The sequence below is a fragment of the Sphaerodactylus townsendi genome, linkage group LG10 (assembly GCF_021028975.2).
Source record: "Sphaerodactylus townsendi isolate TG3544 linkage group LG10, MPM_Stown_v2.3, whole genome shotgun sequence".
In the NCBI taxonomy this organism is placed as follows: domain Eukaryota; kingdom Metazoa; phylum Chordata; class Lepidosauria; order Squamata; family Sphaerodactylidae; genus Sphaerodactylus; species Sphaerodactylus townsendi.
The window spans coordinates 48,635,066-48,654,941 of record NC_059434.1 but is presented as its reverse complement, the minus strand read 5'-3'; the positions used below and the strand labels follow the sequence as shown (position 1 = coordinate 48,654,941).

The window sequence follows — 19,876 nt, the reverse complement described above, 5'->3', positions numbered from 1 at the left end:
TGTGATGATATGCTCGTATGGACTTACCTAACGTTAGGGATTTGTGAGTAGAGCAGAAAATGATGGCCACTGTGTCTGCTGCTGTGAATCCAGAGTTCTGCCTGGAAAGGACATAAAGAATGTTCAAAGTCTTTTCTGCCAAATGTTGCCTTACTAATCAATTGGACTGCTTTACATCCTCCCTAAGTTTGCTTTAATCACTTTGATCAGCTTTCATGACAAACAATTCTACCCCCCATGTAGCTTAGCAGCTTTTGAGTGTTCTTGCCAAATAAACTGTTTCTCAATTGCGGCAATCTTTCATGCATGCATTTCTATTTGGAAAATGAGAAGTTCGAAATGTATTCCAATGGAGCACAAGTTTATTCCAGTTCAGATCACTCTGACAAATGTAAAGTATCAGGCCAAAGTCATTTTAAACATTGTTTCAAAACTTTCAAAGGTATATTGAATAATGCCTGTAGCCCTATAGAGTCCAGTTGCAATATTATTTTCAGAAATTCTGCCTGGCTGCAACCGTTTGCAACCTCCTTCTAAGCAGTCATCAACTGACCGGGCATTTGGGGCATCAAAACTGCAGAGAAGTGAAAGGGAGAGATGGGGGTGTAACATGTGGTTCCTATCTATACAGGAATACCTGAACTGGTATCCACGCACAGCTTAAAACACACAAATGTTTTCTAGTATAGTCACGGACATGCAAGACAGAATGGTCCGACTCCAGAGGAAACTGAGAGCCAGAACCAGTCGTACACTGATTCTTGTGAGGATAAAATGGGGGTGAGGGGAACAATATAAGCAACTTTGGGTTTCCATTGGGGTAAAAAGCAGGGTATAAATGAAATCAGTGAATAAATACTTTGGCTCTTTCGGCACATGCAGAATAATGCACTTTCAATCCACTTTCACAACTGTTTGCAAGTGGATTTTGAGGTTCCGCACAGCTGCAAAGTGCATTGAAAGTGGATTGAAAGTGCGTTATTCTGCATGTGTGGAAGGGACCATAGTTTTTTTCTTTTTGACTTATTTATTGAACTTTTTTCAGTTGCATGACAAATGCTTTTTTCACTGTTCTGCCTCCTTCTCTCAGTCATTACCTCTCATGCTGCAGGTGACGAGACTCGCAGTCAGATAAGAAAAACTTCTACTGATCTTTCCAAGTGATTTCCCACATCTCCCTTATACTAGGGAGAACTAGTGCAATAGGTCTTTTGCAAGCTTCAATGTCTGCACAAAATTACAACTAACCTCCAGGCACAAATTTGGAGAGCTCAATCTAAACCACAGAACAGACTCCTCCCCCCCATTTGCTCCCTTCACTTCTGCTCAGTCACATACAGCAGTTTTACCGTGGTTACATACCTTGTAGAAAAAAAGAACGTTAACAGCATGAAGCCCAACTGGATAGAAAATACTGAAAGAAAAGTTAGTTTGAAAAGAATTAATTTAATGTGCAACAAATGAAAACACCTACAAGTATGTATTTTAAGTGTCCATCCATCTCTCAATAGGGAATAAAGTATTGATTTTATACTAAATCAAGAATGACATAAATCAGTGGTGGATTCCGCACATCATAAACATAACATCTTTAGGACATTATAAAAAGATCCGCTTTGCCATTTTGTGTTCCCACAGTGTGGATGAATTCAAGCACTGCCAGCCAAAAAGGATCTTTTTTTCTGCCTGTGGCAGATTTTCCATGAAGATTTCCCACTGAAGTTTCTGCTGCTTCCAGCTCATCCGTGCGTGATTTTGCTGTTAAAAGTAGGCGAATAAAGTTTGTTTTGCCTAGCAATCCTGTGCATTTGTAGTTTTCCCTTTTTTTATTGAGGTGGCTGTCTGCAAAGCTATGGCGACCCAATTAGAGGAGCTGCAATAGGTGCATATTTGCGACACCGAAGCTTCACAGACATCCCCCTCAAAAAAAGGAAAAAAGACACATGCGTGGGATCATTGGTAAAACAAACTTTATTCATCTGCTTCTTACAGCGAAATTGTTCATGGATGAGCTGAAAGCAGAGGAAACCTCCGTGGGGAATCTTCACAGAGAATCTGCTGCAGCACACAAAATGGCGGGCATGAGGCAAGGGTAAATATCCAGATATTTGCAAAGATATTTGCAAAACTCCAGAATAAAATACATCATAGAGTCACCTTTGCAGGAAACTGAGCTGGCAAAGAAGAATTAGAGTGAGCTGAGCTTGCCTCACTAATACAATAAGGGTAAGTTTTATATCTTTCTTTTTTTCTACCTTAAAGAATCTCAAAGCGGCTTATAATCACATTCCCTTTCTCTCCTCCAACATGCACCTTGTAAAGTAGGTGGGACTGAGATAGTTTTAAGAACTATGACTTGCTCAAGGTCAATCATCAGACTTCACGTGGAGGAGTGGGGACTCAATCTCAGTTATTCAGATTAGAGTCTGACACTCTTAACTACTACACCACATTGGCTCTCTGAAGAATCACAAGGTTATATATAGTATTATCCAAAGTAAAAACTCTGATGCTACTCTGAACATAATTTAAAATAACTATAGAACAGCAATTTCCAAACTCCTAAAAGTAACATTAAAACAAAAATGTCTGCAACCAGCTAAAGAATTCACTTTTGATTTGGAAATATACATTTTCTGTTCTCCATTTGCTCTGTTTTTCACATTTATCTGCCACAATCTACTTTTACTGATATTTCATCCACCTATTTCTTTGCAGCAAAAATTCAAAAGATGTCCCTCAGCAGCAGCAGCAAACATTTTAACATGCAGCTGTTCCACAAATAATTCACCAGTTGGAAACTGAGACTCTTGGAGTTAGCAGTTGTGAAAGCCTCAAGATAATGAGATCTATATTGTCCACAGAGACAAAGGACAGTTGCAACGGTGATTTCTAAAACAACACAGTATATTCAGATTTACTATTTACTAATTAGGAATGGAAGACCAACAGGATTTGTTTTTTGCTATATCACCTATTGTAGGCTCTCAGCTGAGAAGGTCATAGGAGGATATTCTCTCTCACCCTTCTGCATTCTCTGGTCAAAACTGGCTTTATCCCTTCATTGGTATGTTTGGATTCTTCTTAGGAGAAAGGCCTTGAAAGGTAGGTCAACATATTGGCAGTTCAGTGCAGGGGTCTGCAACCTGCGACTTTCCAGATGCTCATGGACTACAAATCCCATCAGCCCTTGCCAGCATGGCCAAATGGGAGTTGTAGTCCATGAACATCTGAAGAGCCACAGGTTGCAGACCCTCTAGTGCTACTGAAGATGATAACTGCAGCAGCACAAACACAAGGTAATATTGCACAGTGCACGTGGCACTGTCTTCTCAGTGCTGCAGGAGTATATTTTAAGCATTCTTAACAAGAATATAGGGTGGATGTGTTAACTGGCAACTTGGTATCTGCCACTTCTGGATTTGCAAGTAAGTTCTAGTATTAGGCAACCAACTGCAATGATGCTGGAATTGTGTACCTGCTGCCAGGCTTGTCCAGCACTTCCTACAATCAGACCATCATTCTGCAAGAACTTAAGATCTTGTTCTTTATATGTTACATGCTGACCATGAGTACTAACAGATTACTAAATGATGGCTCATGGTATTAAATACAGACATTTCTATAGGCTGTTTTCCCATGCGCTCATCATGGTTTCTATGATTTTTGTTACGTGCTTAGTTTTCTTTTCTGGATTTTTTAATTATTCACTGAATCCTCTGTTATACGTTGCTTACTGCATTTTAAAGTTAGTTTTCTGCCCTTCATTTTGATCCTGTATAATTTTGTTAGATTTTTGCTGGTTTTCAATGCTTAAATGCTGACTTAATATTTATTGGAGGGGGTCCATTGCCAAGTTTAATGTGTTTACATTTATTTTAGCAAACATATTTTCCTGTGCTTTATATTTTTCACTTTCTTTGTCAGCTGCTCCGGGAACAAACTATATTTGAGGGGCGGATGGAAATATTTTAAACAAACAAATCTAGTTGAACATTAAAACAGCAAACTAATTTAGAAAGACTATTCCTGAGAACATATGAATAGGATAGTTCTTCAAAGAATATAAAATTCCTAAAAGGAACATACACCCTAATAGAATCCATTCAATCAAAGCTTTATCTACTGAATCTTAGTCTGAGCATTGGAAAATAAAGTTCTATTTCATATTTCTAAAATGCATCTGCAGTCCCAAATTGTATTGTTTTGCTGAGGTAGGACTGCTCACTGTGCATAATACAAAGACTCACAGGGTTGGATTCAACCAGCATTTCCACTGGTGCAAAAGAGAGGGTGTGTCTTTTTATTGATTGATTGATTGATTAGATTTGGTCTTCCACCCAATCCCCAAAGGGCTCTGAGTGGTGAACAATAAAACAATAACAAGGATAATAGACAACTAATCTAACCATACAATAAATATGAGTTAAAATCCTATTAAAACAGCAGCAGCAGCCCACATAAGGCGTCCGGACCCCAACTCCCCTACTCTTCTACTCTCAGAGGGAGGGGACTGGCAAGAAGTGGAAGATGGTAACACAGGTGGTATACGGGCATCAACAGGAGGCGGCAGGTTCGCGGCTAGCCTCCCCAAAGGCCCGGTGGAACGGCTTGGTTTTACAGGCCCTGCGGAACTCTCTGATCATCCAAATAGGCTATGCTGGGGATAGAGGGACTTGGCCTGTAGGATCAGGAAGTGGCAAATAAGAGAACTGGATTAGATTGGCCAAAAACCCCTGAGTATAACTGTGGAAAGTCTTCATGAACCCAAACCTCTTGCCCAGAGGCAGAGGCGTAGCTCCAAGGGGACGGGGGGAGGCAACGCACCGGGCGTGTGCCCCTGTATGGGTGTGGTGAGGGCGTTCCGGGGCGGGATGGGGCGGAAGACGCACCAGTGCACCGAGCGCTTTCCCCTCTTGCTACGCCTCTGCCCAGAGGTGCATCATTTTCCTGGTTCAGGGACTAGCAGTTAAAACGAACGATTAAAAAACACACTGGGAACTTACTTATAAAAACTATGATAACCAGGCTAAACTTATCAAGGTCAATATTTGGATTGGAAAAAGTATCACAGAATGTAGTATAGATGATCATCAGGAGCACACAGCTGCTGATAGCACCAAACGGAGGCTTCTTCCTCTCAAGCCATTCCTTGATGTATCTTCGGACAATCTGAAACACACGAAGAGAAAAAAAGAAATCAACAGGTTGCCTCTTTTCAACGTGCCCAGGGAGCCAAGTTGGGCATCACAAAATGAATCTGACAGCGGAAAGACATAAAGAGAAGAGAATAATTTGGATGACGGCCACAGTGGATTTCAAAGCTTCCCTGCCACATAACTCTTCTTCTGGGGAATTTAACATTTGTAGTGCAACTTCCACTGGGCGTCCATAATGAGAGTATATTTTCAAGTACATTCAAATCTATCCTTAATCATGCCAAATGTTCTTTGCTAGCTGTCACTGAGACATGCCCATTAAGCCTCCCCAAAGTTCTTCTCCTCTGCTGATACTAATGGATGTATGTAATTATCACAGTCCCCTTTGCATCAACAGACAATTCCAAGTGTAACTTTGGGAATCTTAAAAATCTGACATCTTCAGGAATTTCATGTGAGCAGATAATCGAAAGTGATCCATGGAACATTTAAATATTTAAATAGCTAGCGATGCACCAGAAGTTTTTAATTAAATTATAACTCATGCTTGAAAAGCAAAAGTGCATGTGTTGTGGGAGTTTAAATAATTCAGAGTCTGAAGATCTAGAGGGTTTTTTTGTAAATCCAAAGACAAATGCCAGTTACATGCATTCAGAACACCAGAATTAACACAAGAAGGAGATGAATGAGCTTACATTGCTTAGTGCAACTTTTTCAAATTTCAGAATTTGAAAATGTACTTATTTAATCAGTTTTCTCCTTTTAAGAGTGAAAATAAACACAACGTTCGAGTTCTTTCAGAAAGATAGGACAGATCTTTATAACATTTAGCAGCTTTTAACACATGCTATATTTGAACCATTTATATAGGTTGATAGATGAGGCTACTGATTTGCAGTGGCTTTAGTCCTACACTGTGGCTTTGGGGATTTGGAATGTGTTGTGTCCCTAATATGATGGAGATATTGAGATTTCTCTCTTACTGCTGTCATATGCAACAAGTTCCATCCTCCATTATCGAAGTCAGTAATGGGGTGGAGGAAGTTTAATTCCACAGGGGGAGATGCCGATGGCATGGAGCCTCAATGGATCTGTATATATGGTTGCCAACAAGTCCGTAGAAAAGGTAACAGAACCTTACTACATGGAAATGGGCAGCTGAAGCTTTTCATAGCAGCCTTCTGCTAAACAACATCACATTTAGACTGTATTAAAAGGATAGGATTCTGCTTATGTTGGCATCTGTATCTAAGGAATGTGTCTGATCTTTATGGGATTACACTCACCCTGAGGTAACAGATTCACAGCTTGAAAGATCTTTTAGCTCTTGTTGATTTACTACTAGTGACCCTTGCTGGAGGCAAAGGAGTCAGGGACCTTTTCAATACTCTGATAAATATAAAGCACCATACGTGGGGCTTCCCTCGAAAACACTTCAGAAACTACAACTAATGCAGAATGCTGCTTTCTGCTATCTGGAGTTGTTAATAGGGCATATGTAACACCATTTTAAAATGATCTATACAGGTTACCAGTAGCTTCCAGGCTAAATTCAAAGTGACTTTTAATACCCCGACCAACCTAAATCTCAGACACTTGAGGAAAAGCAGACATCAGGTGATGCCATCTTCTATTAAGAACTGGGTTTTTTCAGTGGTGGTTTTTATTATTTTGTTGTAAGCTGCTTTAGAGGTCTTATAGGCAGACAAACATGTTATACATTTTAAATACAAATCAATCAATTTACCTTTTAATGTTTTATATTTTAAAGAGTGTGTTAGACTTGAAGGGCATGGTACAAACCATGACAAGCATTAATTTTTCAGCCATTACATTACAAGACTACTCAGGAGATGCCCCAATGGATTGTATTACTGAAGTGTTTGAGAAGTAACATTGCAAGCTCATGCTAAATGCTAATTTGAGGGTGCTAGAGGTGTCATGAAACCTCCCAATAACAATACTATTAATGATAAACCTTCAACATGAGAGAGATTCAGATGGCACCATCTTAGACTGCATGCATCAAGAACAAATGTACTGTTCAAAGCTCACACATAATTGACCATAAAGTTTCTCTTAGCAGAAACACATTGTGGGAAGTTAACCACTTAGAGATTGCAGGAAAGTTCTGTGGCTAAGGGCCACCTGTAACATGTTTGTGCACTGTGGTTCCTGGGAAAAGGGGTACAAGTGCTCTGTCAGAGTACATTGGTAGAGGGTCATTTAATTAATTGCATTTCTCTCCAGCACAGAAATCACAAAGGATGTGAGCATGTGTGTCAATAGATTATTTAAAATAGAAACTTCTTAAAGCAGCCACTTACTTTCTCCACATTCTCCAGTTCCAGGCTCATGAAATGCAACAATAAAAGAAAAGGTTTCTTTGAAATGATCTCCATAGCCTCAACACTGCTTGATCCCCTCCAGAGATAGAATAATCAGTTGGTGGGTGAATGCTACAAAACTCCTTCAGGTTTCTGACAGGTAGCATCAGCGTACTTCAAACAAGATCCACTGACAAGCTTTTAGATTTGCAAGTGGACATTCAAACACATTGACACCCTGATGAAATATCGAGGCAGATGCTTCCTTGTCAGTGGTTTTTCTCAGCCCTATCACATCAGTAGAAAAACTGCTCTTTCTGAGCAAGAGAATCACAATATAAAGCTACTAAAAGGAATTTCTGCACATGCACAGAAGGTACTGTCAGTTTTTAAGCCTATTTGCAGTCTGGGTCATGATACCAAGCTGCAAATGTGGCACAGCTAAGGAGTGGTGGATTTTTAAGTCTCTGTTGTACAGACTAGCCTGATCTTGTCAGACCTTGTCAGATCTCAGAAGCTAAGCAGGGTCAGTTAATATTTGGATGGGAGACAACAAAGGAAGACCATGGTTATGATGCATTGGCAGGAAATGGTAAACACCTCTGAAAGTCTCTTACCTTGAAAACCCTACAAGGTTGCCATGAGTAGCTGTGACTTGATGGCAAAAAGAAAGAACGGTACAAAAAGCAAAACATACCCTGGAATTGGGGGTGGGGGGAGAAGAAGCTGGGCAGTCTCCAAGCTTTTCTCATCAAACTCTGATAAGGTTTTTCAGTTCCCAATATTTCCAGAGTTTGAGTCCAGTGTGGGCTGTATCTTTATATGTAAGTGGGATTTCTCCACATAGGATACTATTAATGCTCTTCTGACCCAGCAGAACAGAAAGTACTGCTGCCGAGGTGATCCCCCACTACGTGACATCACTGCATTATAGGAAGGATGCCTGAGGCTCTTGCAAGACTGAGGTTGGATTCTTTGAGGCACCTGGCTTTCCCTGTCCAAGGTGAGCACATTTTTAAAGTACCATGAAGCAAAGCACCCCACACCTGCGAAACATGCAGGATTTATGTGGTATCAGCAAGGGCGAGAACAATGTCGATAGCTCAGGTACGTCTTGTTCGAGGTGCTGTCTGAATGCCAAAAGAGACAAGCAGGCCTGAAACCATATTTTTCTTTGTGAAGGGAAAGTAGAATGAAAAAAGAGAAGCATGGAACAAGTCACCTTATACATTTACTTTGCCCACAATAAACATGAGAAATACAATAAACACAACAAAGAATGCTATCTGCATCCTTACAGCAAGTAGAAGTGGATATGTGGTCAACCATGCAGCAGCATCCAAGGCAATTTATGTTTTATTTACATTTTATGTCATCTTTCTTTCAGCTTGTATTTGAAATGGATGTTCTGTTTACCCACCCACCCACCTCCCTCCCTCCCTCCCTCCCTCCCTCCCTCCCTCCCTCCCTCCCATATTTATATCTTGTCCTTTCAAGAAGCTCAGAATGGCATCTATCTCCCATTTTACCATCAGTATAGCCTTATGAAGCAAATTAGGCAGAAAGAACCAGATTGTCCATGGTAATCTGCTTCAGGCAGACTGGGGATTTGCCAAGATTTCTCCATTCCTAGTCTGATACTCTCTAGAATAGCTGTTTCTGTCTGAGGTTCTAACTAAGCATTACGTATAGATCTCTGATAGACCTCCCCCCCCCCCCCGCATAAAAGGCACAGCTGAAGGGAGTGGTTTGGAGCAGAGAAGGAGCTAGGCAGTGGTGGGATTACAAAAATTTAACAACCAGTTCTGGCTGAGCAGCGGGGGAGGTGGTGGGGTGCCACCCCCCACTCAATCAGAACAGACTGCCACCCCCTCCCGCTCAACCTCCATCAACTGAGAAGGTGGGGCTGCAGCAGCCAGCAGGGATGCAGCTTGCTGCTGGCTGCTCCTGGCTAGGGCCACCGCTGATGAAGCTCGAGGGAGGGGGGGGCCACAAAGGTCGACAGGGTTGCGGTTTACCATCAGCTGCTTCCACCTCTTCCCTCAAGCTCCATTGGCAGTGGACCTGGCCACCGCCATTGGAGTTTGAGGGAGGAAGTGGGGCTGCAGCAGCCGGCGGAGTCCAGCAAGGCTGCGGCCACCAGAGGCCCTGCTAGAGGTCACCCAGGCCTCCCGGCTGCTGCCCTAGTCCAGGAAGGCCACCGCTGGCTGGCTGCGCAGTGATGGCTTTCCCAGGCTAGGGCAGTGGCTGGGAGGCCTGGGGGACCTCTAGCAGGGCTGCAGCTGCTGGAGGTTCCCAAGGACAAACTGGCTGGCCACAGATTGGGCTGGCCAGCCCCCCCCCCCGTGCTTCCTGGCTGCTTCCACCACCCGCAGCGGTTCCCGGGTCGGGAAGTCTCCTTCCCCCCTGGGGAGCCAAGCTGAAGCTCTCCTTCCCACACTGGGCTGGGGCTAAAAGCCCTGTTGTCGCTCCCTTTACCAGGGTAGGGGGAGCAAAGGGATTTATAACAACTGGTTTGGCCGTACCGGCTGAATCCCACCTCTGGGGATAGGTACTAAATCTCTTTCCTGCCAACCACTCTAACACTCCACATCACCTGAAGGGTTTTCCTACAAAATAAAAGGGCTGCCATGGTTCATTTATACCCATTTCCATAAAAACACAGTTTGGACCCCAGAACCTCTGGAATTTCCTCTGCTCTATTCAAGGTGTTGACATTCATTCCCCGCCTCTCCCACCAAAAATAACCACCCAGTTTTCTAAATGAATTTTTCAGCTAATGATTCCAGTGGCTCTTCCATTGAAATAAAAACCAAGAGACAATGTTTTAAATATCAGTTAAGCTGTTGGCAGTTTATATGGAGAGGAAACAACTGTTTTCTGGTGTCTTGACATTATCCCTCTTTCTCTAACTTATTGAGCCCTTAAATCATGGTTTCCATGCATAACAACCATCAATCTGTGTGGTTATGAATTACGTCTTGGACTATGAACAATTACCAAGCAAATCAAAGTGCATTTTTCTGTTTGGGTTTAAGCTGAGAAGTGCCCATGCTCTAGCACTTCATTTGAATTCCCAAAATTAAACACTTTAAAATTACAGTTTTCTTAACATTAAACCATTTTAACACAGCACTATAAACAAAATATTTCATGACATTTTTAGGGTGAGGTGTATGTATATTTCTTTGTTTACATTCATATTGAGAATTCATCTGTTTGCAGTTAAAGTCAAGTGTCAGATAAGAATGAACTATAGCATGAATGCTGTTAATCTGTCATATCAATTTTTCTAAGCAGCTTTTCAGCAGTGTTGACTCCCAGAAGATTACTGCTTCTTCCTGCAATTCAGCTAAACTTTACCCATAAACAGGGCCACTTCTATATGGATTAAAGCTATAAATATATTTCAGCTAAAAATACTTTCTAAAGAGTGGCTGTTAACTCTTTCTTCTCTTTAAAAGATTAATTTTTATATACAAATGTACCTTTAATCTCTCTTTTAAGTAACTCATGTTCCTTTTTCAGTTTTGACTGAAAAACTGAGCAACTACTCTGAAGAAGAAGAAAAAAGCCCATTTTTGTTCATGTTCTATTTATCTACTTGAATTGATTCAGCATAAATTGTGGTTCGTGTTGCTCCAACATGGTGCCCATGAGCATCATGGGCATCATGGAACCTACTAGCACCTTTCCTGGTACCTGCCAAGTGCTTTAAGAAAGTGGGTGGGGCCAGAAGGGCTTCTGCCCAGCAAAACTGCCTGCTGGAGAGCTGACTGGCTGGGCAGCAGAGGCGTTAGGCCCCCTGTGGCCAGAGGCGCCGGTGCAACACTCTGGCTCTTCTCAAGCACCCTGTGACACCCCCTTACTTTAGAAAACCGAGCAGGCTGGAGAACAGGCCTTCCTGTTCTGGTGGGAACTACATTTCCTGGGAAATGTAGTTTCCACCAGAACAGGAAGGCCTGTTCTGCAGCCTGCTTGGTTTCCTAAAGTAAGTATGGGGGAGCGCTGCAGGGGGGCCGCTGTGTGTGTGGGAAATTATGCCCCCCCCTGCAGCGGCGCCCCCCCACTCCCACTCACTTTAGAAAACCAAGCAGGCTGGAGAACAGGCCTTCCGGTTCTGGTGGGAACTACGTTTCCCAGGGTCTCCTGGGAAATGTAGTTCCCACCAGAACAGAAAGGCTGGTCTCCAGCCTGCTCAGTTTCCTAAAGTAAGTGTGTGTGTGTGTGGGGGGGGGGGGCGCCGCAGGGGGGCCGCTGTGGGTGGGAATCACGCCGGCCCACCCTTGGCGCCCCCACCACGCACTTACTTAGAAAATTGAACAGGCTGCAGAACAGGAAGGCCTGTTCTGGTGGAAACTACATTTCCCAGGAGACCCTGGGAAATGTAGTTCCCACCAGAACAGGAAGGCCTGTTATCCAGCCTGCTTGGTTTCCTAAAGTAAGTGTGTGGGGGGGGGGAGGGGCGGGGGGAGGTGGGGAAAGGGGGAGGGGCCGGGAGGATTTTGCGCCCCCCACGCACCCAAATTCGTTTTTCCGGTGCGTCGCACGCCCCCCCACCCCCTGGGAGCTTTGCCGCTGCTGGGCAGATTTTTAAAAATTGGCAGCAGCTAACACAAGGATACAGGAATTCTCATTGTGTGAAGGCAAGCTGAGGTGGACATTCTGTGCCTGGGGCCAGTGGTGGGATTCAGCTGGTTCGCACCACTTTGGCAGAACCGGTTGTTAAAATGGTGCTTGTAAACAAACAGTTGTTACATTATTTGAATCCCACCACTGCCTGGGGCCACTATGCTGCGTCAGAATTCCAGTGGTACCCACAGGCTCAAAAAGGTTGGGGACCTCTGAAATGGAGAAAGACCTGCAAACTCTGCCCCGCTTACAGTTAACAATTGCTTATTAATGAAAATATTTATATTCTGTCTTTCCGATAGTTTAAGCTGGCTTACAATTTCAAGTAAAAAAATACAAAATACAACTGAACACCATATAACCACACTTTCCCTAAAAATAATGACAACACCCTACATCCCCCTCAAAGCCTTAACAAACAGGGCAGCCTTTCAGCACATAAATCCTTCTACAGGCTTGATCGTGATTGGGCCCTAGGGCCCTAGGAATCAGGAGATCGTCTACTTCCACCCCCATCTTCTCAGGGTTCTTGTTAAGGGTTGTCAACCTCCAGGTTGGGCCTAGCCATCTCTCAGAATTTCCTCTGGATAAAAAAAGGCCGCTTTGGAGGGTGAATTCTATGGTGTTATGCCCCTCTGAGGTCCCTCTCCACTCCAAACCCTGCCCTGCCCAGGGTCTATCCCCAAATCTCCAGGAATTTCCTAACCCAGAGTTGGCAACCTGAACTTGGACTCTAACTGGAGAACTGCTGCTCTCCGCTATATGATAGCATGGTACTTATCTGTGATCCCGAGGAACAAAAGGAGCTACTGGTATATAGAAAACTGGTACCATGGCCAGAACTGGCCTAAGGGTTGGTAGCACCATAGGTGAACTATGGGCACAATGACATGTTACAGCTTCCCTGGGGGAGACTCAGGGTTACCACCACCATTTAAATCTGAAAATGAGCCATTTAAAAATACTGCAAGGGCTTGACCCTGATTGGGCCTTGGAGAATATAGGAACTAGGGGCTCTCCTAGTCCTGCCACCAGCACCTTATCAAGAGGTAAAACAGCTCCCCCGTCCCCACAGCAACAGCTGCGATGCTAATCAGGATTGAGCTCTTGCAACATATTTAAATGGATTATGTTCACCTCTAAAACGGTGGTGGTGTCCCCAGGTCATTCCCAGGGAAACTGTAAGATCTAGTTCTTTCCCATGACTTTGGCATTCCCCCACACAAAGCATAGTGAAATGTTTGATATTTTTGTTTAACAAATGTGACTTTTTCCAAATAAAGCAAACAAAATCACTTCCATTAAGCTTAATGCTTTTTTAAAACCAGGAGCATGAGGTGACCGAGTTCAGCAATATGGTTGGGCTGGCCCTGCTTGTGCTGGCAGCAAAGTTTTAACAGGGTTCTGATTTTGGAAAAGAGTACTGGTAAGTCCTTCACACTCCGATACACAACTAGGCCTTGAATGTTTAGTTTCTTAGCATCCCACAAAACAACAGAATGCTGCTTAACATGTTTCCTTCCTTTTCATTAGGTGTTTCAGCTCGACAGCTTGGGCATGGGTATAAAAACAGATCCAAACCACTCTGCTTACAGAATATCAAAGTTCTTTGGGCAGCAATACTACTAGTAGGAGGAAGTACTGGGAAAAGTCCTCATTCTATAAGCCAGTTGCTTGCCTTCCAAGGAAACTGGGAGGCTACTGTGAAAGTATGCTGGACTAGATGGACCACTGGTCTGATTCAGTAGGCTCAACTTCTGACAGAATGACATGAACAAAGCAGGTCTCCATTATTTCTATCCATATATTTGTGTTTTAAATAGGTACAATTGTAATAACTAATTCGAATTTTACTTAAGGACTGTTTAATATAAAGTGCCCACTTTAGGCTGGCAAACAAATCACCAATGGGCAACTAGAGAATGCATGAATGATAATGCACAGACATGGCTTTTATTATTTATTCATAGAGAACAGTGGATTTTGGTGTGCTGCTTTGAAAAATGTTCAAACTGGTAGAATATAATAAAAGCACAGTGAAAATTCTATTTCATTAACTTTTAATCATAAATCACTCTTTAAAATAAAACATAAAATAAAAGTCTGTCATAAGCACTTAGGTCTAAAGAAGGACGGCAGAAAGGGGAAAGGAAGTGCTGCTGCCGTGCTCGGTTTTCTGCTCCCTGTCACTTGCCCGCTGAAGAAAAGACAACACAAACAGAGCCCACCATCTCTGTCCCAATGTTAAAAAGACACACAACCTGGATCTAGTTTACATTACCCGGTTTCCCCGAAAATAAGACAGGGTCTCATATTAATTTTTGCACCAAAAGATCCATTAGGGCTTATTTTTTAGGTAGGGGTTATTTTCGGGGAAATACAGTACCTTCACAATTCATTAAGGCGGGCTCTCGGCAGCCCCGTTGCTTTTCTGTCACGTGTGATGCAAACTGCATCCTCACTGGCAGGGAGCACCCTGCTGGATCACACCATCCTGATCTATAACTACCTGTAGGGCTTATTTTTGGAGTAGGGCTTATATTTTAAGCCTCCTCCAAAAATCCTGAAAAATCATGATAGGGCTTATTTTTGGGGTAGGTCTTCCTTTAGGGGAAACACGATAAGAAGTCATCTTTACACTTTACAGAACTCTAGGTGGTTTACCACATAAACAGAATCAAAACCAAGAAATGTATAAAAAACATGAATTGAAACCCTAATTTACAGCCCATAAGCAGAGGCAACTAAACTAATCAAATGTCATCCTGAATAAAACTGTCTTCAGCGGCTTCCTACAGTTCAGTGAGGGGCCGGAGCAACTTCCTGGGGAGATCATTCTATAATCATGGGGCTGCCACTGAAAAGGCTATCTCTCTTGTACCCACCACAGGAGCTTCTTTGGCTGATGGGCCAGTCAGGAGGGCCTCTCCCTGTTACTTTAATTCCCAGGCAGGAACTTATGGGAGAAAATAATCCTTCAGATACCCCAGTCCCAAGGTACATAGGACTTTAAAAGACAAAACCAACACCTTGAATTCAGCTGGGGATCAGATCAATCTTTAAGTCTGGATTCAAGATAGAGGCAACATACATTCGAAGTGCAAATTGTCTCTTATATGAGGACATCAGGACAGTCCCCTTATGATTCTCTGAAATTTTGGTGCTGATATCTCTAAAATGCGCCCCCTGCAGGCCAAAATGTGAAAAAACACCAAAAAAATTAAAATGCAGGAGCATGCCCTGCAAAATTCCTGAGCCCTGGGCAGCTGCTCACATTGCCCAATGGACATTACGCCACTGCCTTCAGTGATGTCATCATGTAGACAAATCCAATTAGCTATAAAGCACTATAAAATCATCATGTGATCAATCACTATCTGGTGTCATGAAAGTCAGAAATAAGAACTAAAAATTGTTATGAAGCAGCAGCTTCTCAGGGCTCCACATAGAAGGAAAAAAATCCAGTTTTCCTCAAGATCCACAAGCTGATGGGATGGTCTTTTAAAAGACCAGCAGGGTGTGGGTGGTGTCATGGTTCCCAGCCTTCCAGCCTGAAAGACTTGTTTTAGGAGAAAAGATGGTGAAGGGGTGTGGGAAAAGGAGGGCGAAAGTGGAAAAGGATGGGACTTCTTTCCTTGACGAGTCTCAGCAAATATTATAATGCACCTCATTGTATCACCTTACTGGTCTCAACTACTGTTTAAAATTTCATGTTTTCTAGATTTCTTCTAATTCCTTTTGTATCAAGTTATATAAATTTGCGTTTTCTGATCTCATTCATACTATTCCACATGTTTTCCTATCTGGATTGCCATTTTAAGCCCTCTTTGAGCTCTTGATGTGTAAAAGACACACTTTTAGAAAGTGAGGGTCAGTTTCAGTGAGCCCTCTCATGCCACCTCTACATCATTAAATCCCATTACTCTGAGACTTTCCCCCAGATGGCAGCTTTCACTCTCTTGCTGTTTGTTTCTAAGATCTCTCCCTTCATCTTGCACTTTTAAAAAATACAGTAAATATGCATTTTAAAAACGTACCTGTCCAATTATAAGTGGAACTACAACGGTCATGAACAGCTGTGAGAATATAGATGAAAAAGGCACAGAGGAGGATGACCCAAGCTATAAAAGAAAACGAAAGGGCAATGTTAACCTGGAACTTCAACTGCCACTGAACTACCAAAGACCTTGAATGTTTGCAGATCCTGAAGGTGCTTCAATCTGTATTTGCATTTCCACTTATAGTACAACAACAGAAGGCAATTCCAATAATGACCATCAGCATGACCTGTTCTGGCAAACTCTGTATACTGATTTCATGGAGGTCTTCTTCAAGGTAATACACATAATCAGCATACACAATCATTCTCAAGAACTGTTTTAAAGTCCAAATGTACTGATACAGTCTTACTGCAAATAATAAGCAGTAACTAGTCATAGATTATAACAAAGCTTCATTCAACTGAAAAAGCGCTCACAAGCACTGTTCGAATATACCGGTAGTTCTGAATCTGTTAGGATTCCACAATGCTCTCTGGTTACAATCAATATTGTCAAAACACTGTAGAAATGTAGCACTGGTTTACTTCTGGAACTACCATCAAAAGTATCCGTAATTCATATTAGGATGGGGAGGGCAGAAGTGGGTTCAACATCTCTCACTTCCCCTGAAAACACTTCCGATCCCTTCCATCCTAACTATGGTTGCCTGTCTTGGAAATCAACCAATTTAATTCTAGCACATATATGTTAGCTGGGGCTGTACGGGAAAGAGATGGGGATGCTGATTCTCCCAATATTTTCCAGCAAGTCAGGTCTTTGTGATTAGGTAAGCTCCCCACCATTCATGATAATTTACTCAAATGGATAATCACTATTGCGACACAGCAGCATCAAAATTAATCACAGGGCTAAGGTCTACATTTTAAAACATAAAAGTACAAAGCACAGTGATAAACGTATCCTGAAATTCTTTCACAGCTCCAATATCACACCTCTCTAAAATAGTATTATTTTAACTGTGGCTATCAATCCAATTACTGAATATATATCTATATCAGCTTACAAGTAAGGACAGAGAACCGGAAGACCTGAGATATTTTCCTTGGTATAAGAAGTCATATTCCTCAGATGGAAATCCACTTTCAGGTCCTTTTTTCCCAGACCAGCTGTTCAGTTCTCCCCTCTTTCTCTCTTTTTGGCAAAGAGGACAAATATCACAGCTGTGGTATCCTCCAAGGAAGATGCTGCATCTGTAACTGCCACAATTGAATTAGTGGACTCAGATGAAACACTTCATCTCAGTTGTGCCAAATGGCAATCCCACTACACACTGGTTATGTCCGCTACAGAAGCAATTCTCTGAGCTATGCTCCACAGGGCATACATAGCAGTTTTCACCTTTGCATAATCTTAATCACATTTAGGTTATGGAAGCTATGCTCCAGTATCTATAGGAACTTAGATATGCAGCCTGCATTTTTGGTTGCTGCAGAGAACTGAGTCCTGGTATGAGTGGTGTAGTGGTTAACAGTGGGTGCACTCTAATCTGGAGAACTGGGTTTGATTCCCTGTTCTGCCACTTGAGCTGTGGAGGTTTATCTGGGGAACCAGATTAGCTTGTGCACTCCAACACATGCCAGCCAGGTGTCCTTGGGCTAGTCACAAATTCTTTGGAGCTCTCTCAGCCTCATCCACATCACAGGGTGTTTGTTGTGAGGGGGGGAGGAAAGGAGATTGTAAGCCCCTTTGAGTCTCCTTACAGGAGGGAAAGGGGGGATATAAATCCAAACTCTTCTTCTTCTCTTCTTTACTGGAGAAAGGCAGGAATAACTTTGCAAACGCACTTAAAAGTGAAGCTACTGGGATATAACTGAAGGTATTGCAATACTGCATGGAAGCAGACACAATCTTATATCATGTTCTCAACCTTCGCTGGATGTGCATGTTTATAGTTTTGGATGCTCTTTAGATCCAAATTGTGTCTGTTAGCAAGACTGTAGAAGCATGTAGAGTATTTTCCATCTACAGCTGGTCAGAAGACATGTAAAGGAAAAGACCGCCTGTTTGGGGTAGAAGGCTCAGAACGTTTCTACACTTTTCACCTATCTAAACATCATGTTCTTCGATATTTGCTCTATTACATTGCTTATCAGATTCTCATCATATTGATTGCACTGATTTGCAAAACAAATAAAATAAATTAAAAAGTCCAACTGAGTCAACTTAGAATTTTCCCATTATTATTTTCTCAGCAAATTCTTAAGATTTGAAGTCAAGAAGGTATGTGAGTTTATATGGTAACACTCCAGACTGATTAGTTTTTGACCCTTGCTGTTTGGGAACCACTCATCATACAAATTGCCACAAACCAATGCTCCCTTCTTTACTGTATACTTTATTTCTATGCCTGGATGGATTCATGACCCAGACTCACCTTTGCAAAACTGGTCAAGTGGGATAGAAAAAAGAAAGAGGAAGAGAGATTGGAGATGAAAATGTGAAAGCCAAGTCAGGTTTAGCTTGTGCTAAAAGAAAGTAGCAAAGAAAACCTAGTAGCTGGGTGGTATGCATGCAAAGGCACATGTTCACTGTTAAAACTGAATGAATACATAAATAGCATCTAGCAATGAAGAAGGTAGTATAAAACAATGGTTAGGAAGATGCTTTCTAAACAGACTAAGCATGGGCTAAGTGTGGGCAGCCATAGATGTTATGCTGGGGATGCTACTTTTTTTTTACTGGCTCCCATAAAAACTCGAAAAACATAGAAAACAAGTGGAGGACTGCAAGGACTTGCAGAGGCATCACATCCCCCCTCCCTTAGTATTTTCTCTTTCCCTTGCTTGACACAGTCCCCATAGCTTCTCCTCGTTTCCTACTTCCTTCTCCCACCCACCAGCCAACCTACTATTTGCTCTCCTGCTTTCAGCTTTTCCTCCTTCTCTACCTCTCTCTGGAAATGTGTAGCCAGGATGCGGCAGCCTGTGGTGGGTCAGACCCAGTTGTGCAGCAGCTGGCACTAGGCTGAGTTGTGCTGTGGCTGCTGTTGCTGGGCTAGATTGCATTGTGTGGACAGTGGGTTTCCAGTAGTCACATCTTGGCCTGTCCCTGGCAGGTTCTTCTCCATCAGGGGACATAACCGAATATGTGTGTTGTTTTCTGGAGGTGTTTCTACTCTTGCTGTCTCCTGCCCTTGCTATGCTGAAACAAGAGTTTAGAAGGCTTGGAAATATTATTGCAGTTGTTTAGCAACCCTCAGTTCCACAGGCATTCTTTTCTTAAAGCTACAGGTGTTGATTCTGTTATTTTTGGGAGTTTTAATCCTCTAATATATTATTTTTCAATTTCAGACCTGTCTACAACCCTGGAACTTTCTTTAGGTTTGAAGAGAAATTCCCCTAGTTTGGCCTCAGTTCCATTTTGTGGTTTTATCGATCATATCCTTTCTGGCCCAGTTCACAAACAGATATATTGGTGTTGGTAGTTATTAGTTGTCATGCTCACAAATAGGCAACATAGCCATGTTTTTTTTCTTTTTGTTCTCTTGGTACTGGGGTAGGAGCTAAATTCCTTATACAACCTTTTCCCCATTTTGCCACTGGCATGACCATTTCATTGTGCATAGATGTAGAACATTTAAATACACAGGAGAATTTATATAGTAAAGGGCCTACAAGAAAGGATGGTATAATAGCATGTAGCTGAAAAGAAGGAAGAATAATATTAATATCATATAGATTCACGTATAAGTCGACTT

At 42.4% G+C, this 19,876-nt stretch overlaps 1 protein-coding gene across 2 annotated transcripts in view; it reads right to left on the bottom strand.

Annotated features, from left to right (window-relative positions):
• Nucleotides 1-19,876, bottom strand: part of SLC10A7 (solute carrier family 10 member 7) — a 168,596-nt gene that overhangs the window by 25,969 nt on the left and 122,751 nt on the right. For both annotated transcript variants that reach the window (XM_048509707.1, XM_048509708.1), the window contains 4 exons: nucleotides 16,156-16,239; nucleotides 5,007-5,172; nucleotides 1,363-1,414; nucleotides 28-101 (listed from right to left, as the gene is read on the bottom strand). In XM_048509707.1, coding sequence (XP_048365664.1) covers nucleotides 28-101; nucleotides 1,363-1,414; nucleotides 5,007-5,172; nucleotides 16,156-16,239 — 376 coding nt within the window. The remainder of the gene's footprint in view (nucleotides 1-27; nucleotides 102-1,362; nucleotides 1,415-5,006; nucleotides 5,173-16,155; nucleotides 16,240-19,876) is intronic.